Genomic DNA, 24,125 nt, shown 5'->3' with positions numbered 1-24,125 from the left:
GCCTCCTCCATGGATTCCCAGCTTCTCTCTGAGGATGGTAATACCACTTCCCAAGGTGACTCCCCAGGAGTCCTTCTTAGGTCCCCGCTCCTCCGTGCTTCCATGCTTTCCTGGATCACACACCTTTGGGTTCACGGTTTCATCTATCACTTGCTTGTTGATGGCGCCTAAATCGAGATCCTCAGCCCTAACCTCTGTGTGAGCTTCAGGTTTGCTTCTGAACTACAAACAGACATTCTGGGTGATCTACTGAGCTGAGACTCCTCCTTGCCCTTGCCAGCCATCTCAGTGAGAGAGTCCTCTCTCCGGCATTCCTCAGACCCAGCTGACGATGAAGCTGATGATCGGCTGTGCTGATTTTCCTCTTTAAATAGAACTGGGGGAATGTCATTCATTCTTCCTGTCCCTCATCACTACCCCTACCCTGCTCCCTTAGGGCAGGAACTCTCTGGCACAGAAGGTGTGAACACAGAAGGCACAGCTATGACTGCTGAGCTGAACTGGGCTGGCGTTTTGAGAAAGTTCTGTGTGTGTCCAGCATCACTATCTTGGAAGACATTCAGAAGAAATGATCACAATTTCCTCCTCCTTATATACCTCTCCCGAGGTCAGACGCCCTGATCTGGGGAGCAGAGAACAGAGAGCTGCCTTTTGCTGGCTCCTGTATCCTCTCCTGGTGAGTCAGTGGTAAAGAATCCGCCTGCTAATGCAGGAGACCCAGGTTTGATTCCTGGGTTGGGAAGATCCCCCGGAGGAGGGCATGGCAACCCACTCGAGTATTCTTGCCTCGAGAATCCCATGGACAGAGGAGCCTGGCGGGCTGTAGTCCATAGGGTCACAAAGAGTTGGGCAGGACTGAGCATGCATGCGTGTCCTCTTTCCTGCTCCTGGGTCTTTGCAGAAGCTGTTCTCTTTCCGTGAAAAACTCTCCCTGGCTGAGCTATTTGTCTTCTTTAAGACTCAGTTCTTAAGTCTCAGCCTTCCCCCGTCCAGAAGCACCTTCTCTATGCTTCCAGAGTATCCTGTGGGCACATTTCTGGCCTATCACGCTGGAACGACTTTTCCTCTCCCTGGTGGACTGTGAGTGACCAGTGGGCAGGGACTGTGCTCCACTCAAGTCCGCAATTTCGGTATGCGGACCTTGGTACCAAACTGTCCAGTAGACGAGACTGCTGAACACTAGTGAAAGAGTGCCTGGGCATGTGGCTTGGGTGCCAGCAGGTGCAGCCCCACCCCCCAGCCTACTAAAGTCTCCCGGCATCAGCTTTGAGGGAGAAGAGTGTCAGAGCTTTCAACTCATCTGGAGACCGTGGCATCAGTGAGAGCGGACTGCAAAGTGGGTATTGATCCAAGATTCCCCTTGGACCTTTGATTTCTCACTCTCTCCATCCATCACCCAGCGAGGACAACACAACTCTGCTCGTAAAAATTCCAGATGCCTTGGAGAGCAGTTTTCTAAACGTGGGTACCTGAGGCCGCTTCCCTGCCTCTCCTGATGGGCCACCCAGAGCCTTCAGTGTAGCGTGAAGGCTAGTGTGAATCCCCCAGCCTCCTCCCACTCCCAGCCACACAGATGGAGCCCTGGAGGTGGCTCATTCCCCCCTTCTGAGAGCCACGGCCAGAGCTGGACTCACCCTCCGTCAAAGGGATTCTCCCCGGGGATGACGTGCGTGCTGTCCCTGCCCACGAGGAACTTGATTCGGTCATAGAAGGAATGCAAGTTCTGCTGGGACACGGGGGCCTGTGTCTCCTGGATGATGTCCAGAGGGTCAGGGGAGCCCAGGCACAGCGGGTTGACGTGACAGAGGGGCTGGAGGCAGCAGTCGGGGTCCATGCAGTCCACCAAGCCATCTGCAGGGGTGACAGAGCAGGACGTTCGTATTGCTGTGTGCAATCCGCATTGTTTAATCCACAGTACCTTCATTCACTTCTCTACTTCCCACTCACTGAATGACAGTATAAAAGTGCCTGATACAAGCTGAGGCCTCTGCTGGGCACCAAGGAGATTCAGGGGCTTCAGGTCCCACCCCACTAGTCTAGCAGGAGAGACGGACAAGCCAGCGTGCAGTGTGACATGTGGTATTTATTTTCTTTTCAGAGAGATAGAAGGAATTCTATGTATGGGGGCCCTGAGGTGAGAGAACACACTGGAGGATTTGGATTGCTAATTTCAAATGCAGGGCTCAGAAAGTAAGGAGAACAGCACAAGATCAGGCTGTGAGTTCCACAGGAGCAGACAGCTGGGCCTCCCAGGCCAGGTTAGGGAGTCTGTATTTCACCCTCTGGACAATGGGAGTTACTGAAAAGTGTTAAGCAGGGGGTGACTTCACTTGAAAGTCACTGTATTGCTGCTGAAAGCACATCTCCTGCATCAAGGACGAAGGAGCTGCAGGAGCCGGGGGTTCCATGCAGCAGGAGTGATAACGGTTCCTGAGACCACAGGAGGAACAGTGGAGATGAGGGAAGATGGTGGTTTGGAGAGAGAACGAAGAGGTAAAAATGGTAAGATCTGGTGACTGATGGGATTTGGGGGTGACGAAGAGGCGGCCAAGTTCTAGCCTCTCTCCCAGCTGCGAGGCAAATGTGTGGGTAGCCGCCTCTGCCTTCTGTGAGAGGGGCTTTGTGAGTTTGCAGGATAGTTTCAGGTCACTGACCAAGTTGTCATTAGCAGAGAATTCTCTTTACCACATGGGTGGATTTCTTTAGGAGTGAAAATTATACTGTAGCTTCCAGCTTCTCGAAGGGCAAAGAAAGAAATTCTACTAGACCACAGATTTTTGGTCTCATTATCCCAAAGTGCTTTTACGGGCATCCAATAGAATAGCTTAAAATAGATGAGAAGCCAATACTGCCCAGAGCAGTACTGTAGGCAGCCTGTGCGCTTTGTAGGCAGAGAACAGTCTGAGCACATGTGTTCTTTTATAGGTTGGAATTCTGTGTCTCCTGCTTATCAGCGATTTTGGGCAAACTTCCCCACCACCTTGAGGGCATGGGTCCTGCTCTGGTTGTCTCTGATGTAGCCCCAGCACTTAGCACAGGTGTTTAAGACCTGACTGTTAAATAAATGAGTGACAATGGAATGAGTTAAAAGACATATGACTCAAGTCCATAAAAGGCAGAAAACCGTTCTCTTCATTCAGTTCCGTTAAACAGTGTTGTATGGTGGGAGGATCCTGAGGCTCAGAAACTGAAATGCAAGCCCTAGAACTGCCTGGAAGAATGGCTCTGAATGAGCTCCCATACTTAAACTCTCTGAGCTCACACTCTCTGAACTTCCGTCTCTTCAACACTGATATACTCCCTCACTTGTCTCTGTGGGTCTACAATATAGAGGCTGGTCATAGGGTTATTGCACACACAACATGCACCCTTAAACCTCTTTACTAGTCTCGGGGTGTTGTGGCCTCAGGCAAGCTCCATGACTTCCCTGAAACCCAGCTTTTATCCTTAATAAGTTGGGACAAAAAAATCCCTTGTTCTTCTCTCCCAACTTCTGCATGGTACCTAAGGTCTGTCTGCTATGCCCTCCTTGAGGGCAGCAGGGTGGTACAGAGTATGGGCTCCAGAGGTCAAATACTGGCTCTGAAACTTACTACTGTGTGACCTTGGCCAGGTTACTCAAACTCCCTGGCCTCAGTCTCTCACATCTCTTACTGTGACTTATAAGAGTGTCACTTAGGTATTTTTTACTTAAGTGAAAAACACAGTATATGTCCTCAAATCTGGCAGAGTACCTGATACATCATAAGTGCTTAATAAGAGCTGGGCTTCCTTGGTGGCTCAGACGGTAAAGAATCCGCCTGCCATGCGGGAGACCTGGGTTCAATCCCTGGGCTGGGAAGATCCCTTGGAGGAGGGAATGGCCCATTCCAGTATTCTTGCCTGGAGAGTCCCATGGACAGAGGAGCCCGGTGAGCTACAGTCCACGGGGTCGCAAAGAGTTGGACTCAACTGAGCGAATATGCACAGCACAAGAGGTAGTTTCTCTTCCTGACCCTAGAACATGGCTCCCCAAAGTGGGGGGCCAACTGCCCTGGGTGTGCTCACCAGCCAGATCCACCCAGAGATGTGGTGGAAAGGCCTCCCCTCACTCCAGCTGGGTCCTGGGTCCCGCCTTGTGCCTCGGCCCAGTTCCCAGGTCCACCAGCTAACTGCCGAGCCAAGCACCTGTCTTCTCCTGCAGTCGGCTGGCCCCATCACACATTCTCGGGCTGCCCCTGTCAGACATTGCTTAAACACATAATTACAGCCCGAGCTGAGGGTTATTTGCATTCTGCTATTGATGTTCGCATGACAGATTCAGCTGCCGCATCCATAACTCTGCAGAAATGCTCCATTATTCAATCCCGGCGAGCAGGGACGCTGACCATTAAATCAGCCAGCACAATTGAAGGGCCGTGAAAAGTCATGGCTAATTTGAAATTTTATTAGCTCCTGCCTGCTCTTGTTTACCATCGGAGCAGTCCCTGGAAACCAGTCTTTCACCTCTTTATAAACACTCTGCTTCATGGCACCTTGGAAGAACGGTTTCCTGTTCTCTGGTCCTGGCTGGAAGGTTAGCCAGGAATGACTATTATTAATTTTTGTATTAAATGACGATGATGATAATCACAGCTGCCCCCTACTGAGGGCCAGGCACTGTGCTAAATGCTTTACAAGGAATGTTTTCAAGAAAAATGTCAGTGAATCTTCCCAGGTCTGTGAAGTAGCCACTGTCACCACCGTTACCCCCATTTTCGACGAGAAGGAACCAGAGGTTCCAAGAGGTAAGGTAACTTGGTCAAGATCACACAGTCGGTCAGTAAAGAAGCTGACTCGGAATCTGAACTCAGGTCTTTGTGAACAGCAAAGGTTCTCTGTTCCTGAAGGGATGTAGGAACTATCTAAGTGGAAAGCCCGACTTTGTGAGTCTTGCTGAGCTCTTCCAGGGCCCTGGTGACCTCCAGAACTGCAATCATCCCCGTACTGTAATTCCCGTGTTCTCTGTCTCCCTCCCCACACAGTGACCTCTTAGAGACCAGGGCTGACTCATTTCAGGGTCGCCACCCACTGCCTTAGCTTCCAGCCTCACCCATGCCTCTGGAATCTGGGGTTCTCCATACCCCTTGCTTCTTTCCTTTAAAAAAACAAATTTAGCAATGAATCTTAAACAAAATTGCTGCTTCTTGTGGTGAGAGGGCCCTGGTGATGATCTAGTTGACTATTCGGTTAGAAATTTTAAAGTCTCTGTAAGGGCTCTGAGCTTCAGTTCACCTGTCTGTAACGTGAACAGTCAGACCTAGCTCAGAGAGACGCTGGGAGGATTAGGTGAGGTCACAGACGTAGCACGCTGAGCATGATGACCAGCTCCTGAGTAAGTGCTTGATGGACATGAGTTACTACTAGCCCCCGGCTGGGTGCTCCCCTTGAACAGGGATCCCGGTAATAAAGCGGCCCTCCCTGTACCCGTGTTCCAGGGCAACTCTTTCTGCAGACAGTCTGCCTGGCCTTGGAGAACTGAATCAGAGAAACACAGCCACAGCAACACACCTACGAGTCAGGGAAGCAGAGACCCCAGGGGACCTGAAGATTGGGGTTCTCCGAAATGGGGACATACCACACACCGTGCTCTTATGAGAGACCCTGGGACTGTGGAGTTGTTTATTGGAGGCTTCACAGCACAGAGTGATTAATGTCCGGCCAAGAATGCTGCCCGCCTACCCCTCCCTATGTGGAAGCTCCTTCATCATTCAATCGGCAAATATTTGCTGAGTTGTAAATGCGTGCTAAACCCCATTAATAGAGACCATCACAGTTAAATGACATACATAACAATAGTTTTTAAATGAGTAGGGCCCACGAGATTCTCATCAGAGCCTCAGTTTATGAGACCGGCTTCCATGCAAACCTTTTCCTGTATTTTCAAATGCAGCACACGGCAGCCTTCAGCAAGGCGTATAGCTGCTCACGGTAACCGAGACTCTGGCACGGTTTCAGATTCTTCGGCATGGATGACAAATTTTAGAAAAGGCGTAGTAAGAGGAAAAAGTATATTGTGGGGACAGAAAAGTAAATTTGGGGGTAGATTAGAAACACACCAATATACGGTTTTCAAGACTGTCTGGTTTTGGCTAAAGACATTTAGATTTTCCATGCACTTCTTATCTCACTTAATTGTATGTTATACACACATTGGTTGACTTATGTCCATGTTTCCTGCATTGACTATTCTCCTTGAGAGACCCTTGTGGTCACAGCAGCAGAAACAAAACTCCCAAACCCATCAGGAAAATAGAGAAGATTTTCCTCTACTTCTTTCAAATTTTCAGTACAACCCTCCTAAACCCTAAAACTCCAGCTTGGGGGCAATTACACATTTCCTCCAGAAATTCCCTTTTCCCAGAGAGTTCTGAGGCTTCCTCTCTCTCCTTATATGGTGGAAATGACGAAGGGCAGATGAAGGGTCAGAGGCTGTCCAGGATCCGGCCATGCAGCAACGCCGCACCCAGTTGTGGCCTCTGGTGGGAGTGAGGGGTGCAGGGAAGGAAGAAGGAAACAGCTAGAAAAAAGGCAGAATAGAGATTAAAAAGAAAGACAAAAAAAAAAAAAAAAAAAAGGAAGGAAGGAAGGGTAGGCTGCAAAAAAAGAAAAAGGCAGCCAGGTCTCTGGGGGCACTAAATGAACATTCCACAGTTCTTGCTCTCCTGACCCTCGAATGCGAAGCCCCATAGTGATGAGACGCCACGTGGTGTGTGCAGCGAGGCTCTGCTAACACTTGCATGTACGTCCTGCGGTAGCCCCCGGAGGATGAGGGCCGTGCCAGCTCCTCTTGCATTCCTCCTCAGTGCCCAGCCTGCCCATGGGTGTCCTTGACCTTGGAGAGGGGCAAGTGGAGAGAAAGAATCCAAGCTAAGAAGCCCGAAGACAGGGTTCCTTCCCTGAGCCTGTCACTCTCCAGCTGTGAGAACTTCAATGGAAAAAGCCTTGGGGTCCACCACCCTCTGCAGAGAGGAGTGCCGCGCACAGGAATGGGTGAAGAGTTCTGCCATCAGTCGGAGTCCTGACCAGCAACGGCTCCCCGTTTGTGCTGTGATCTTCACAGCTGCCAGGGAGTGCTGCGACCTCAGGCGACCAAGTCCTTCTCCGCTGTCAGTGGCCCCATCAGTCAGGGCGGAGGGCAGCCCCTGGGGCTAACCTGCCTGACAGTCACTTCATGGCCTTTCTACGCCACAGGCCCATCTCCCCTGGTGGCCGCCTGCTGGAACGTTCATAGAAATCGACAGGTGCTGAGGGTTCTGTAGAAGGTGGTGACTGAGCTGCCCTTCTCATCTTTACAAAGAGGACACTGGGGTCAAGTTAGCTGATTGACCCAAAAATCATACCGCTAGTGCAGTGGCAGCTGGGGTCCTGATCTCTTCTCTGTCTCCAAATTCAGGCCCAGCTCCACAGTCTGCATCTCTTTCTCCATCATTTCTGGGACATCCTGGCTCCCCCAGCTTTGTTCCCCTGTCCACAGAGGGCAGAAGTGACTTGTTTCTTATCCCAAATGCATATAGCACAGGGCTCTGTGCGCCGTGAGCGTGTTTGTTGAATGAATGAAGAAATGAATACTGAATGCGTGAGGATCCCAAGTCAAACAGCTCCATCAGTTCGACTGGGCCCATTGAGGTCCACGGGCTGTGATGGAAGTCACCCCTCCTCCCCCTCACCACCCACCCCAGGAAGAGCTCATTCCTCTCCTCAGAAAGGAGGCACACAGGACAGGGCTGCTCTGTTCCTTCGGCGTCTGTCATGCGGCTGGCAGGCCCTGCACGAGGCGCTGCACAGACAGGAAGAAAACCGTCACGCCTCCAAAGGACTCCCAAGTGTGGCGAGTCAGAGTCCCCATGTACAGGGGAAGAAGGAAGTGGGGGTGGGGGGGCTGTGGAAGCCCAAAGGGGGGACCCCAACACGGGCTGAGGTGAGGGCTGGAATATTTCCTGGAAGACGGAATGCTTAAACTGAGGCTAGAAGCATGGGCAAGAAGAAGCCGAAAGGAGGGCAGGGTCAGGGGCGGGTGTGGGCAATTCGTGGCCTAGCAAACTCTTTTCATCAGAGTCAGTTGCACGGTTCCTTAGCCCAGTGGGCCTGTGGACAGGGTCTAACCAGTCCAGCCAGCTCTCTCTGCAGGCTTAACTCCTCCACAGGCTCGGCAGCCCACCCGCCAACCTCATCTCGTGCCTGCCTGCAGTCTGGCCCCAGACGTGTTTTATAGCAGGCTGAGAGCAGCATCTGGGCAGGCCCCGGGGGGTGGAGGGTGGAATGTGCCTCCCCGTCTGTACACATCTGGGAGAAGTTTTTGTCATCTGCTGTAATAAATTCTGTGCCTTCGGTGGAAAGGCTTGCAAAATCTTTATCTGCTCCTCAGAACACAGGATTTTAAAAGGTCAATTTCTCTCTTGTCTCTTATCACAAGAAACGTGGTTTAGAGATGGTCTGAAGTGTGGCCAAACTCTATGGCTTTATGTCCCAACGATGGGAGATGAGGAGGAGAAGGGAGGACAGAGAGCTTTGTTCTCGGTTTTCCTGAAATTTCTCCTTCCAGGTTGCATCAATGATCTGAATTGCAATCCATGATTGCTTTTTGGGGCCAACAGGGTCTAAAGAGAGGAACACACTTTGAAGCTGCTTAAAGATCCTTTATCACAAGGGGTATGGGTGCTTAAATTCCAGTGGATGTTTCCTTGCTTTGGCTTCTTTTTAAGCACAGCTTCCATTCACATCCTAGCCTTCCCACTGATTCATGGTGTGACTCTGGGAAAGCCTCAACAGCCCAGCGAGCCTCAGCTTTCCAGCCTGTAAGCGTCTGCCCTTCAAGTGCATTGCGAGGGGCTGGACTTTATGGACACAGAGTGTACAGCCCAGTCCCTGGCCCTTAGAGATGCTCTCTAAATGATGGCTACTATTTTCCTTTATGTATATTTGATTTTTTTTTCCTTCTAGCAGTAAGCATGTAATAGTTTGGAATACAAATTTTAACTAAAAGATGAAAAAGGTCAAGATACATTATGACACGGAAAAATACAGTCTAATCATAAGTCCAAAAAGTAGACTGTAAAATTTTATAGAGAATATAATTCTAATTTTTAAAAGTGATTTATATATGAATATATATTTATTTTATAGTAAACATCACACTTCTGTTATTACAGGTGGAAAGGAGCAAGACGAAGAGAGATGACATTTGCTGGTGATGAACTGCGGCTCAGAGAAGTTGAATAACTCACTCACGTTCATACAGGCAGCAAATGGGGGAGCCAGGATTTGAATCCAAACAATCTGGGTACAGATCCTGCTTCTAATCACTGTGGTATGTTGCTTCTCAGGCACTTTAAATACACCCCCTGTAATCCTCACAGTAAGCCTGCAAGGTAGGCCTTATTATTCTTATTTTATAGTCACTTAGCATCTTTGGTAAACTCCAGGAGGTAGTGGAAGACAGAGGAGCCTGGCCTGCTACAGTCCATGGGGTCGAAAAGAGTCGGACACAACTTAGTGTCTGAATAACAAGCATCTTTGGGCCACAGTTTTTCCATCTCTGAAATGGGCACAAATGCGCCCTCAGAAGGTCAGTGAGAACATGTGAGAAGGTGCATGGGACAGCACTTCACAGAGCGCTTTCTGAAGGGCACATAAGCATAGGGTACATCTTACTTGTCAGATGTACCACAAGGAGGAACTGCCTTTCATGGGGAGTCAGGGTCTCTGCTTGCCAGCTTCCCTGCTGTTGCCCCTCAGCAGCCAGTGCTTGGAGTGAAATCTGGAGGCAGGTTAGATTGACTGGGCACCCCTGACAGCAGATTAAGAGACTGGGAGTCACTAATGCACGTTCAGGATCTATTCTCTGTTTTAAAATCTAGACAACAACCAAAAGTGAAAACAGAAACAAACCAATAAAGCTATATCTGACTTGGCCATATTGTGAAACATGTTTTTGGGGGTCTCAGTTAAAAAACACAGCAACAACTTTCTTAATGAATCCTGAAGTTCAAGTTTCATTTGTAAAGAATTGCGTTAAGCCTAGCAAATTGGGAAAGAAGAGAAGCCAGGAATTTTCATATAACTTGCAGGGCCATGGTTAGGTTTATGATGGAATCGTGAGTCTGAGGTCCAGGCATGCTGAAAAGCTCTTGTGAGGTCAGACCCCAGGGACTACACGGTTTCTGCCACCTGCCAGCTCTATGATCTGAGCCAAATGCTTCTCTTTGCTAAGCCCTAGCTTCCTCATCATAAGGAAATAGTGACGGTATCAGAATACCACACACCTCCCAGTGTTGTTGGGTGGGTGCACAGTTGCTTTATACGAGCTATCACTGTCATTCTCTGGTCCTCTGGTCCTTTAGATTGGACTAAGTACTCGACATGCCTGGGAGGAAGATGAAACACCATGGGGAGGTGGTCCATGAGATCACACAGAATGGCTCAAGGGTCTCAGGTCCTAGTCCAGCCGTGTTAACGACTCTCTGTGCAACTCTGATGTGAATGACATCACATCCCCTCTCTGGGCCCCAGCTTCCCTGTCTGTAATAGGCAGGGTGGTAGGAGGGAACTCAAGTCTGTATTCTCTGTCTCCTCCAGTCCTGTTACTCACATTAACCGCTGCGAATTCCTTCTCCAAGCCCCTGAGTCACATCAGCCAAAAGCAATCACTCAGCAAGACTCAAACATTTTTTTCCATACACCCTGGCTTATTTAGGGATTCCCGATGGCTCAGACGGTAGTCTGCTCACCATGTGGGAGACCAGACTTCGATCCCTGGGTTGGGTAGATACCTGGAGAAGGAAACGGCAGTCCGCTCCAGTATTCTTGCCTGGAAAATCCCACGGACAGAGGAGCCTGGCAGAATACAGTCCATTGTGTAGCAAAGAGTCGTGGACATGACTGAGCAAATTCACTTTCACTTTCTGGCTTATTTATCTGGGATCCTGCTGTGTCCTACATCATGACTGAAATAAAGGCACTCATTTCATTCTGCCTCCATTAGATTTGGTTTGTGTGGATAACAATTTCTTACAAATGACTGTGAGATTCCTAAGGGAGAACAGGCTGGGCCATGTTCACTGGTCTTTATATCTTCTGAGAAAGGAGCCCAACGAATGTGTGCCTGACTGAACTTCAGACAGCCAAGTGCTTACTCTGGCTCACCCCATGTTGGTGGGTAAAGCCTGCCCTGTTTCTCTCTCCACTAAAACTGCCCCTGTTTGGCCAAGACCTAGAGGGGCCAGTGAGGAGAGTCCTGCCCCCTTCAGCACCTGGGGACAGTCTAACTCCCGCAGCTGCTTCATCTGTGCCATCCTTCAAAGCGGGGGGACCCCCTTCCCCTTCCTCTTGGCTCCTCCAATGGATAGAGAGCCCACCAAACTGAGAGGCTCCTGAGGTGGGCTGTTGCCTCATTTCACAGTTCAGAACCCAAGGCCAAGCTCCCTCAACAGTGTGGTCCCCCCAGCCAGTTGTCTTCCCAACCAGCATGACCCATGGATGTCTTCCTGGCTGGACTGGAAGCCCCATGGGACATCATGGTTCCCAGGAGGGTACCAGGCATTTGATAACATCAGCTGCATGAGGGATGCTCCTTTATCACTGCCATGATTCCACTGCATCTGCAGTGGGTGCTGTCTCTCTCTCTCTCTCTCCAGACCGTGAACATCACAAGGGTAGAGACTGTGTCTCACTTGTCTCTGAAGTCTCAGAACCCAGGAGAGGGCCCGATGCAGAGGAGATGTTCAGTTAATGTTTGCTGAGAGAGTGAATGACCTCAGATTACAGTACTCAGGTATGGCTTTGCTAGAAAGTATATAAAAGCTCACTCCAGTCCAAATATGCTCTGCAAATGGAAGAGGTACATTCTCCTCCTACACTTGGCGATTTGTTGATGGTTCTTTTCCACTTCTTGTCGGTTCACCTCCGCGACAGCTGGAGAAGGCTCTCTTCCCCTGGGGTCTGGCTCAGCCCCGTTTCCAATGATGAGACACTCTTCAAGGGCTGTGGGGCTCTGGGCTCCTGTGTGCCCACCCACCCTGTCAACACTGGGGAGTCTGGGCCCTGGGAGGCTAACTCTGAAGCATGGTGAACAGAGGATACACGGGCATTGTGCTTCATGTGACAGAGTAAATGGACTTCATTTTATGACCTATTCTGGGATGTGCATTTTGGGGAGGTATAACCTTCTCCTGGCATTTCTCAAGGACACCCAGTTCTTTTGCTTCCCAGATAATCAATAGCCCTCTGAAGGTTGTGGCCAAGACCCTGGATTCCTGCAAAGGGGATGACTTCATGGTACAGCTCCTCTCCTTTTCTTTCCTAACTACATGAATGTCATTGCTGGTCATGGAATTGTGTCTACACAGGCAAAGTGAAAGGGGAAGTTAGGGAGATAATTAGGTTGACGTCTCCTTCCTATGAAGATCAAACATGGTTGTCCTTTATCTTCCCGGAAGGCAGGGCAACATGGAGCCATTGCTCTGCCTGTGATGTTTTCTCCAAATGGAAAGCCCTCTCCTTTCCAATAAAGCCTGCCTACTCAAGTATCACCTTCTTGATGAATGTTTTCCTATCCCCATGACAGTCAATATGGAACTCTGCCCCAGCACGTCTCACCGTCCATTAGCACTTCACTTTGGTCTCTCTCCCTCATTTGAGTTCCTGGAGTGTGGGGACAGGACTTATTCACCCCTGTGCCTGGCCTAAGGTCTGGCCCCCTAACAGGGAACTCTGGATATTTATGCAGCAGAAGAATTAATGAGCTTTGCAAGTTTCAGGTTAAGGGACATTGCAGTCCTGTGAGGTCTGAGGAGGAGAGCATGGACCTGCTGTCTCTGCCTGCCTACTGTGGCTCAACCCCATGTGCTCCTTGTGGAAAATTACTCCATGGGGCCGAGGACTGGGTGCATTGGACTTGGGCTCCTCCTGGATTCAGGCAGCAGATATAAGGTCTGAAAGCTGGGGGCTCAGACAAAGACCAGTGGTCTGAAACAGCCCAGAGCTGCTGGAGCCAACATAAGGTAAGTGAACCAGAATAATCACGATAGCACACACTGGCCTTTTAGTCCTCATGCTGCTCTGAGATTGTTGAATTGCACTAAGCAGAAGGTTCCCAAAGGTTGGGATGCTGAGTTTCTGGCCTTGGATTTTCTACTCTGTGCAGTTTTAGACCAGAAAGTCCCTTGGCATAAATATAGAAGCTGCATAAACACGTCTTTTTGATGAGGTCAACTGTTAGGCCATCATTCGAAAGGCAGGGCTAAATGTTCCGATCTTTTTTTTTTTTTTTTTGGTATATCTTTTTATTCTCCTAATAACCCCCTGAGATTGGTAGAGGCATGAAGAATCATCCCATTTTCCAAGTAGGAAACTAAAGCACTTTGCGGTTGTATTTATCCAAATTTCACATAACAGATAGCAAAGGCTAATCCTAGGGCTAAGATAAAGACTGGAAGGGCTCTTATGATCCGAGGGCCTCATTTTATAAGTAGGGAGTGTGAGGCCCACTGACTCAAGAAGTTTGCTTAGTGACATACAGAGTGCCCAAGACAGAATTGGGATTGGAACCTTGGACTATTCGTTCTCAGCCAATACATGTTCCACAAGAGTAGGCCTCTCTTCCTCAGGGTTCTGACTGCCTAGCACTTGGAGAAAAAAAAAAATCCAACAGCAAAGATGAATTTTACTACAAATCCACAGGGACAGAAGGTGTGGGGGCAGAGGTGGCCCCCAAGACTCTTGGTGAGGGTTTCCACCAGAACCAGAGGAGAAGGGACCTCAACCAAAGGTAACTCAACCTGCTCCCCGCCCCACAAAACCCCCTGGAGAAGCATCCTTTCTGGTACTTTCTGTGATATAGAATTGGGTGGCCTCTTCTTGTCCACTTCCAGTGGGGGAATCTCATAACTTTGCTAGGCAACTCACTCCATTAATGCATGATGAGAAAATTCCTTCATTCATATGCCTTCTCCTCTGCACTTGCTGTCAGATGGCAACACATTTTGTTTGCATCAGTTAAGCTTAATTAATTCCAATGGAACAACGAGGGATACGTGCTCATTCCTTAGATGACAGGTGCCATTTTATACCTACCCTAGGGCCCCCTAGACTGGACAGCCGGAGGGTTGGGGGCCTATTCGCTCGGTAATGCCCACCCTCCACTCTGTGCCTCCCACTGCCCTGGAGACCCACAGGGCCCGTGGGTGGCAAGGCCCTACCTCCATCGTTGTCTTTGCTGTCGCCACAGGCGGTCTCCATGGACGTGTCACAGCCAGCTCCTCTCCAGCCCAGCTGGCAGACGCAATGCCACCCGTTCAGGTCCAAGGTACATCTGCCGTTGCCATTGCACAGGCCAGGGCAACCCTCTGCAAGGCAAAGCAGCCAGAATCAGGGTCTGATCAAGCCCAGGCACGGACTGTGCTCACACACACTCACACTCACACTCGACCTGTCAGCTCACAAAAGGCCTTCACATTCGTCAGCTCACTGATGCCCTGGGTACCTGGGGATGCCTATCGTTAGAACTGCCCCTTACTTCTAAGGCTACTGTGACTCAGAGGTGGCAGGGCCTGCTGAGACCACATGGTTAGGACATGGAACTTTCAGGAGGTAGCGGGGCTAGGTCTGATGTATGCAAAACCCCCTCTTTCCAAAGTGATCAGGAGTCTAGAGGCAGAGTCAACGGATGTGGGCTTATCCAAATCTGGCCAGTGGAGCTGTGGGGCTGATTCTTCGCTCCTTGCTCACTCTTGCCTGTTGTTCCTGCCTCTGCTTTGTTCAAAACAAAGGAATGATCATCCTCTTTGCTTACTCCTCTTGTTGCCTCAGCACATCTGGGTCTCATTCTAAAGGGCTGTGCTTTTCTCAGGCCTTGGGACTAGGTCCATCATATGGGACCTTAGGCTTCGCATTTGTTTTGTCCGATTTCCTCCTGAACAATTGTCTTTGCTTTGAGGAAGAGTCCTGGGGTCTCTTTCTTCCCATCTGATCCTCAGCCACTCAGAGCAGCCTGGATGACTGCCATGAGAGCGCCTAACGAGGGCTGTCTGGGAATGCCAGGGCAGGTTTGGGCAGGCCACTCGCCCCTAATTGTGTTCATCTGTACATCTGTCTGCCTGCCTTTCATTTATTAGGCACCTTCTCTGGGCTAGCACTGGAGGTACAGACATGAATAAGACCTAGTTCTTATTCTTAAGGAGCATGCAGCCTATCAAAGGAGACAGATTTGTATGAGCAAAATATTTCACTGCTAAGTGCCCTGAGGGAGATGTACAAAATATGGTGGGAACCAAACACGGGAGTGGCCATCTGTCTTCCGAGGGCTGGGATGATTTAATCAGGGAGGGTCAGGCGATATTTAGACTCTGCCTGAGTTCTGCTTTGACTAGATCATAAGGTGGGAGTTATTATTATTCCAGTAAGCTTGCAGGTTTTTGCTTACCACCTTTTCGAGAATCTGTTAAGTTACATGCTTCACTCCAGCTTCTATTTTGCTGTTGAATTTCATCAAGTCCTCATTTTAACAAACCTGCCTCTAAGAACTCCTTTCTTAGAGGGGCCATCAAGAAAGGCCTCACCAGGATGCCTTCCATGGCTTTTCTTTGGCCCTGCTCAGTCTTGGGGGAAGGTATGGATATGAAAGCACGCTGCCATCTATAAATGTCTTATTATTAAGAGCAGCAAACTGCTACAAATACAGCTGTAAACTGAATTTTCTGTCATGAAATAACTGAAAACTGACCCATTACTCTTAAATGAAATAAGTATGGATATGGCTGTCTGGTACAAGGCCTAGGCCAATGTAGGCACTCGCTAAATGGCAGATCAATTAGAATCTAAAGTTGTAGTGTTTCAAGGCCTTTTTATCCTTGACTGGTATTACAAAGTAGAATTTATACTTGAGATGTTCAGCATAGCCACCAGTCAATCTGTCCACTGTACTTTCCATTCAAAGGAAGAAACATTTATTGAGTGTGTACTCCCAGCCCAGGAGGGATTCCCGCAGAAGCTTTGAAGCAAATGTAGACTATGGGGTCTCTGCCTGGCAGAAGCCTGTTGGGAGAAGCGGGACGACAGCAGCATAGTCACCCCAGAAGAAATCGAGGCAGCAGCTGAGAAGCACAGGAGCAGCGCTGTGACGTGCAGGCATTCTGACTCGGAAGCTGACCTCAGCCGCTCCTGATCTAAGCACCCACAGGCTCCCTCTTTGTCCAATTAGTCCCATTTAAAGTTTTGTCCATCCAGCCGAAACTTCTTTTAAATTAAGCCTCATATGTTGAAATCAGTCTCGGAGGAACAAGGGTCCAATTGTTAAGGATAGTAGTAGGCTGCTTTCTTTTGCTCCAAGGTGTAGGCTCATGTAAGATGCAAAGAATCTCTCTTGAATAATAATCTGAAGCACAAGCTTCAGAGTCATATCAAAGGCTGGTTCTACCACTCAGTGACTGTAAGACCCAGGTACCTTATTTAATTCCTTTGAGCCTCAGTCTACTTATACAATGGGTTTGCTGGGAGGAGTAAATAAGATAATGTATGCATGATGCACAAAGCCGGACATACAGCTTGAACACAATATCTGAGTCTTCTACATGTCATGACTTTCTCTCTAGTTTGAGTAGAGGGACTATCATATCATAAGTTGTATCCATAACCCCAGATAGGGGCCATAGAAAGGCAAAAAGAAAACTGAGGCAATTATCTAGATCAAAGTCAGCAAAGTATTTTGTAAAGGTTCAGCTACTGAATATTTTGCCTTGTGAGCCATATGGTCTTTTTGGCTCTGTCATTACCAAAATTCTGCCATTATAGCTTGAAAGGAGCCATATACAATTTGTAAATCAATGGGCATGGTTGTGTTCCAACAAAATGTTATTTATAAAAATGGGATGAGCCAGATTCGGTCTGCCAAACCCTGATTTAGATGCTTCAGGACAGTGATGACAATGACAGTTGCCATATACTGAGGGTCTACTATGGCTTACCACTGTGCTAGACATTCTACATGTATTATTTCCAAAACTAAGTAACTTTTGGTTATATTTTTTCAGATCCTGATTGTCTAAGGCAGTGTCCGTTTCACACCATTTAATCCTAAGTTTTTAATAAAAAACAAATCTTATAATAGAATGTGGACTTTGGAATGGGACAGAACAGTTCAAATCCCAGTGCCACCATCTTACTTTGTTGTTGCAAAGTCACGTCTGACTCTGCGACCCCAGGGACTGTAGCCCGCCAGGCTCCTCTGTCCATGGGATTTCCCAGGCAAGAATACTGGACTGGGTTGCAATTCCCTCTCCAGGGAGTGGGTTGCCATTTCCTTCTCTAGGGGATCGTCTTGATCCAGGGTTTAAACCTGTTTCCTGCACTGGCAGCCAGTCTTGGGGAATCCCATGTAATGTTTGGCAAATCATTTAACTCTTCAAGTTCTGTTGTGTTATCTGTAAAATGGAGCTAATACCCAATCCAAAGGGTTGTTAAGAATGTTAATGGGATAATGTCTACCAATTATTTACCACAGTGGATAACACAGGTAGGCATTTAATAAATGATAGCTGCTATTATTATTATTGGGCTTATTTGTTTTAACATTGTATTGGTCCAACTTCACTACTAAACTCACAAATCAGAAAATAACACTTTGCCAGTCCAAACTGTTCAACATTTGGGTCAAAAGTTATGGTCCTCATAAATACAAACCTTGCCAGAAAGAGCTGAGACAAACCCAACGCTGTGATCATGGGGTCAACATGCAGCTCAGCAGGAAGCAGTAAGATAGATGGGTTCAGGGCCCCGAGTCCCAGCCCAGGCCCACCTGACTTTCCTAGTGCTCTGTCCTTCTCTTTGAGAGCAACTGTCCCAAGCATACTTAAATGGTTCATTTTGCAATAATTTAAGGTCTATTCCCTCCATTAGAATGTAACCTCCATAAAGGTAATTTTGGACCTAAACTAGTACCTTGAATAGAGCCAGTACTCCATATATTTGAGCTGAAATGGATCAATGGATGAGGCGGGAGACCTAGGTTCTGCCTGCCTAACTTGTGGGATCTTGGCAAAGTAATTTGTCCTCTCTTGACCTCAATTTCCTCATCTATTGGGGTGGCGAAAAAGTTTATTTGGGTTTTTCCATAACATCTTACAGAAAAACCCAAATGAACTTTTTGGCTAACTCAATACGAAATGAAGGTTTGGATGAGATGCTTTGTTAGGCTCTTCCAGTACCACCACCCAATAGAGAAGGTCAAAATAACCTCAAATTGGATAATTCTGTTCTTAATTTCAACAAACTTTACTTAGCACCTATTGGATGCCAGGCATGCGTTAATCCTGGGGTATACACAGATGAGATACAGCCTCTGCCCTCAATATTTTTATACTCTATTTATCTATTGTTACCTTTTATCTTTTGTTCCAAGACAATTTAAGACAGGATGGGGCTTCCTTGGTGGCTCAGATGGTAAAGAATCTGCCTGAAATGCAGAAGACCCAGGTTTGATCCCTATCCCTGGGTCGGGAAGTTCCCCTGAAGGAGGACATGGTAACCCATTCCAGTATTCTTGCTTGGCGAATCACCATGGACAGAGGAGCCTTGCGGGCTACGGTCCACGGGGTTGCAAAGAGTCAGACACAACTGAGTGACTAACACTTTCACTTTTGTTCCAGGACAATTTAAAATGGGTCTTATAATTGCAAACAATGCTTCTCCAAGTGAATTCTTTGAACTATCAGATCTATGAGTTCCTCAAAAGCAAACCTCTATAGTTAAATAAGTTTAGGAAACAATATATCCTATATTCTCATCCTAGAAAGTCACACTAAACACATTAAAGCCTCTGGGGAATCTTACAACAAAGAAACCTACGTATTAGATTACTGGAACATTTTCCAGTTTGACCTCAGAACTCCTAGCTGCCACCCCAACCATTTACAATCATGTGCAAAATTCTATTCCACAAAAGCCTCTTTGGGAAGCCCTGCTCTCGTGAGCTCTGCTTAGCACACAGGACCTGGTGCACACATTCTGAGCAGCTCTGAAACTGCCAGGAGGAGCCCATATTCTCAGGGAGGGTCCACTCTACATAAAAAATCACAGGAACACTCTCTCCACGCTCAGTTTCTTTAAATGGACCAGTTTCTATCCTGAGGGTCTGCACTGTCCAACTGGTTTCAGAGACACCTTGAGTACCTGTGGCTTGAGTGAGGTTTGCTCTCATGTGACAATTTGCTTCTGAGATCATCACACCCCCCCATTAGCCAGTATGAAGAGGCCTCCTCTGGGGGGGAACATGTTGACTTTCTTAAAGCAATACGTCCTGCCTTACCTGCTGTTAAAACTCATCAATTCCATAACCCTGAAACACATCAATAATTCAGAGAGTCCAACTGGCACTAACAATCCTCTCTGGAAGGATTCAAACTGGGCATTTCCCAGAGCCCAAAATAATATAATTTTAAGGTTTAGAGAAGGGCTAAGTTTTTCAAAAGAAAAAATGCCCTTTAAATGACAAGGGACTACTTTATTTCCAACCTCCTATTTAAGCCTACGAAGAAGACTCCTTTGAAGCTAGAAGACTTTCAGAATCCTTGAAGGTATTTAGTTTTTATTTATGTGGTAGAGGAGCTATATAACATACCTATCCCACTTATATTTCTCGTTCTGGTCTTCTTGTACGTTTTCATCCCTACAGGCAGTTCTTTAAACAAGGCCACCATCATCTCTTACCTGGATGACAGCAACAGCCTCCTAATTGGTCTCTTTGCCCCTAAATGATCCTTCTCAACTTTTCCCACAATATGGCCAGATCGATCCTTCCAAATCATAGATGTCATCAAGTCATCTGCGTGCTGTTCAGTCGCTCACTCATGTCTGACTCTCTTGCAACCCCATGGACTGCAGCCCACCAGGCTCCTCTGCCCATGGAATTTTCCCAGCAAGAACACTGGAGTGGGCTGCCATTTCCTTTTCCAAGGGATCGTCCCAACCCAGGGGTAGAACCTGCATCTCCTGCATCGGCAGGCAGATTCTTTGCCGCCTGGGAAGCCCCGTCAAGTCAGTACCCTGCTTTTAAAAGCCTTCAGTGGCCTCTCATATGTTATGCTATGGCCCACAGCTTTGGTCTATGGGGCCCTGCCTACACTGGGGAGGGCTCTCATTGCTAAGGGATGTCCTCTGTCGCAATGCTCATTATGTTTTGTTGGAACTATTTTTAGTGTTTCAGTGACAATGTATTTTTAGTGATCTCTCTGGGAGGCCGGGGCCTCTTCTGTTGTGTGGCTCCACATTCCCTCACTCTTGGGAGGAGGCCAATATACTTGGTGAGTGGCTCTTGTTTCTTCAGTGTCTACCAAGGCAAGGGGACAGAAAGAACAAAAGCTGGCTTGTCTTTGAACTGCAAAATACTCTACTCTGAAAAGTCCCAGGCTTATATATATCAGCCTCTGAATTCTTTTTTGGGAATTACTAGCACCCATTATACCAGAGAGCCAGTCCGATGGGGGCTTGGTGGAGAACTAGATTTTTGGCAAGAAACATTTGTCTTTTAAAGTGACTTATGATTCATTGACCCAATCTAGCTCAAGGTTTGGTGAATATTTTCTGAATTACAGATCAGAACAGGTGGCTTGAGAGAGAATGTGGGTTACTTCCTGGTGAAGGTGTCAGCTTGGACGATGTGGTTTGGAGGAAAAAATGCTGGAAATTAATGGGACAGTCTTCATGACTATGACAGAAGAAAGAATATTGGAAATATGGATTAGGCCAGGAAATATAAAATCCTGGTTCTGCCACTTACTACAAGTGTGATCCAGGCTGGGCCACTCAACTTCTTCAACTTTAATTTCCTTTTCCAATCAAATGAGTATAATTCTATCTGTTCCCTTAAAAAAAATTCACAGGACTCACTCAGGACTCATGGATGTGGAAAAACTTCACATAGTAGGAAAAACATTCACCAAATAGATGGTGACATTATTAAATTTAATCCATCTTGAGGATTCCCCTGATGATGATCATGTGTGAAATGCCTATTTTAAAGAGGCTCAGAGGTGTGACTCTTTCTTGCTGCAATAATTTTATTCTTGGTTGAAGGCCAGTACGTAAAATTAAAGGAACCTTGCTTCTCAACACCAGGCATCCATTGAATGGGCCCCACAATCACCTTTGCTGTATTTGGCAGAGATATCCCAGTTGAAAAGCATTCAGTCATTTAGGGTGCCCTAAAATCCTTTCCAGGAATTTTTAAACAGCAGTTGCTATCTCTTATTAAAAGCCAATTTAGTCTTTTTCTTTACAGTTTCAAAAATTAGCCTGGCTAATGAAGTCCTTCTCCAAATTAAGGGTGAGGTTAAGCGTATGATGATAAAACAGCACAGCTAACATTTACTGAGCACCAGTCCTGCCCACTTGCTGAACACTTTACATTCACTACTTTACTGAATCCTCATGCCAAGCCTATGAGGCAAGTTCTGTTATCAAGCTCATTTTATAAGGACTCTGAAGGGAGAGGAGGGAGGTCGGTCATTGACTTCATTAGGTGTTAAAGTTTAGATTCAAACTCAGGTAGTCTGACTCCAGAGTATGTGTCCTTAAGCACTGAGCATGTATTTGGTACCCGGTGCTGTGTGGGGGCTTAAGGATAAAAAGATGAAGATGGCACGGTATTTCTCCTCTGGGAGCTTGGAGCCTTTCTGGAGCACATATATCTGATCATTCAGAGACTTCTTCTTAGAGCAATGAGACCTTTTTGCAAAATTAGGTACCATCTACTTAATGTAAATGGCAAGAATTACTTTGCCTGTAGGGAACACTGCAAAGATAAAACTTAACTGTTAAGTCAGGCCTTCTCTGAAAAGGGGAAAAAAAAAAAATCCAAACAAACAGACCATTTACTCTCTGAGGTCAGGGGTCTGTTTTCCCCTCATTTCTCCAGAGCCTGGCACAGTATCTAGTGGGAATGGAGTTCTTAAGATTTCTTAGGTGGCTCCAGGGTCTCTGTGGCTTCCTGTCTCAGACCACCCACCCTGGTTCCCAGCAACTTAATTCTGATGGACCAGGGGCCACAGGGATGGGCAGGGTGACATGAGATGGGGCAGAAAGGGTGTATGGGAAGGGAAGGATAACAGCATGACGGCAATGTCACAAACAGATTGAGCACTTGGGGGGCGGGGAAGAAGGATACTCCAGGTATATCAACCATCTGGTGATCAAAACCCTGCCCCCGGGGCAGTACACACTGTGACAAAGTCCGGGACATGGCAGCATTGGGATGCCATGCTTAGAGGGTACATGTGTATTTCTAGATGCACATTTCTTCTGTTCTGCCCATACACAAACACACACACAAAGACAATTGGAAAATAGAGGAAGGAAGACCATACCTTTAACTACCCTATCCAGATAGTGCGCTTGGGAGATAAAAGACAGCACATTTAAGGCAGGATCCAGAAAGTGCAATACTGCCTGTCACACAACCATGCCGGGGGCTAAGGAGACAGAGGGGCCGCACCCCACATTTGGGACAGACCTGCCAGGGAGAGGAAAATAAAACCAAAGACAGGACAACACGAGAGAGAAGGAGGGAGAGCAAGCACATTCTCCAGGAAGGGCCAAAAGGAACGTCAACCCACTCTGGGATCCAGGCGTTTGGAAACGTGATCATATAAACAGGAGGACATGTGGATAAGGAAACTGGGAGGAGGAGGGGGAGGATGGGAAGCTGCAAAAGTGGCCATGCTCCTGATCCGTCAGCTTTATGGGAAACAGGCACTTTGTCTGCCCAGAGCACCATCCACCTTCCCTTCGCTGTGGGACGAGAGCGAGGGAGAAGCCTGTCTGGGCAGAGGTGCCCGCAACAGGTTGGGGTTCGGAGAGAGGCAAGACGTGAGTCATCTCTGACATGCACTAGGGGAGTGGGCTGAATCTTTGGTCAAATATACTGCTAGTCTACCTGCTTGCCACTCTTGTATTTTCCATGGACACACGCGCCCACATGAATGCAGAATGCTTGCTGTTCTAAGTGAGATGTGTCTCTCCTTTGTGCCTCTTACACAGAAGGTGCGGTGCAGGTCAGTGGAGGTTGCTGTGAAAGAAAAGAAACCCTGACCCCCTTCTCAATTCTGATGAACTCAAAAAGGTATTTAGAATGATGTATGCTTTGTTTTCCAGCACATACGCCATTGTTAACGATCATACGTCACCACTGGGGGGTTATATTCAAGCAGTGAATTATTTGGCAATCTGAGGTTTTGCTTATTTGTGAGTGTGTTAAACGTTAGTTGCTCAGCTGTTTCTGATTCTTTGCAACCCCATGGACTGTAGCCCACCAGGCTCCTCTCTACATGGAATTCTCCAGGCAAGAATGCTGGAGTGAGTTGCCGTGCCCTTCTCCAGGGGATCTTCCCTACCCAGGGACTGAACCCAAGTCTCCTGCATTGCTGGCAGATTCTTTACTGTCTGAGCCACCAAGGGAGCCTGTTGGTGAGGATGGTGTCAAATGTGGCTCTGAAATAAGCCTGCTACGCATACATGTGGGTGCCTGGCTGTGTGTCTGGAGCAGGGCAGACCTCTTCATCCCCAGCACACATCAGTCACACCATCTTACCTTCCCCATTAGGCTGTGGTCACAGCCTTTGGAGGGGTTTCCCTCACACCTCCCCCTCTACAGCTCCCTCATAAGTGCTCCCACGGAGCCTGGGGAGACGGCCACCTCCTGAAGGGCTGATGTTTTCAGCCGGGCTGGCCCCCACTCTTAGCTTGACTTCACATGTGAACCAAAAGTCCGTAAGGGAGGGCTCAGCTGCAGTGGTGAGGCCTTATCCGGAAGCCCTAGGGTTCTATAAACTGTGAGAACATTCTTACTCTCTTCATAAAAAAAAAAGCATAAATTTTATGTTTCCAATTCTCTGGACAGGACAGATACTGTTGCTGTTCATCAATATATATTTGCCTCCAAAGGCTCGTGGATGAAAGGCTATGTTCTTAGTTCAGGCCTCCTTGTGGTCGGTGCTTCAAGATGAAATACGCTCCCAGAGGCTGCAGAGCCAAGTGGAAAATTGGGAAGCGAAGTTTAAATGGGTCTGCGTGCTTCCCCTTCATTCTCAAAGATCCTGCGGAGTCCACGGGTTGACAGG

The 24,125-nt window shown here is 47.8% G+C and overlaps 1 protein-coding gene across 1 annotated transcript in view; it reads right to left on the bottom strand.

Annotated features, from left to right (window-relative positions):
• Positions 1–24,125, bottom strand: part of TENM4 (teneurin transmembrane protein 4) — a 257,467-nt gene that overhangs the window by 101,580 nt on the left and 131,762 nt on the right. Inside the window, exons 11-12 of the mRNA XM_065936475.1 lie at positions 14,217–14,363; positions 1,635–1,851 (exon numbers count right to left, since the gene is read on the bottom strand). Of these exons, the coding sequence (XP_065792547.1) occupies positions 1,635–1,851; positions 14,217–14,363 (364 nt within the window). The remainder of the gene's footprint in view (positions 1–1,634; positions 1,852–14,216; positions 14,364–24,125) is intronic.

This window comes from Muntiacus reevesi, chromosome 5 (genome assembly GCF_963930625.1).
Source record: "Muntiacus reevesi chromosome 5, mMunRee1.1, whole genome shotgun sequence".
In the NCBI taxonomy this organism is placed as follows: Eukaryota; Metazoa; Chordata; class Mammalia; order Artiodactyla; family Cervidae; genus Muntiacus; species Muntiacus reevesi.
The sequence above is the reverse complement of the archived record's forward strand: the minus strand, read 5'-3'. Positions and strand labels throughout refer to the sequence as shown.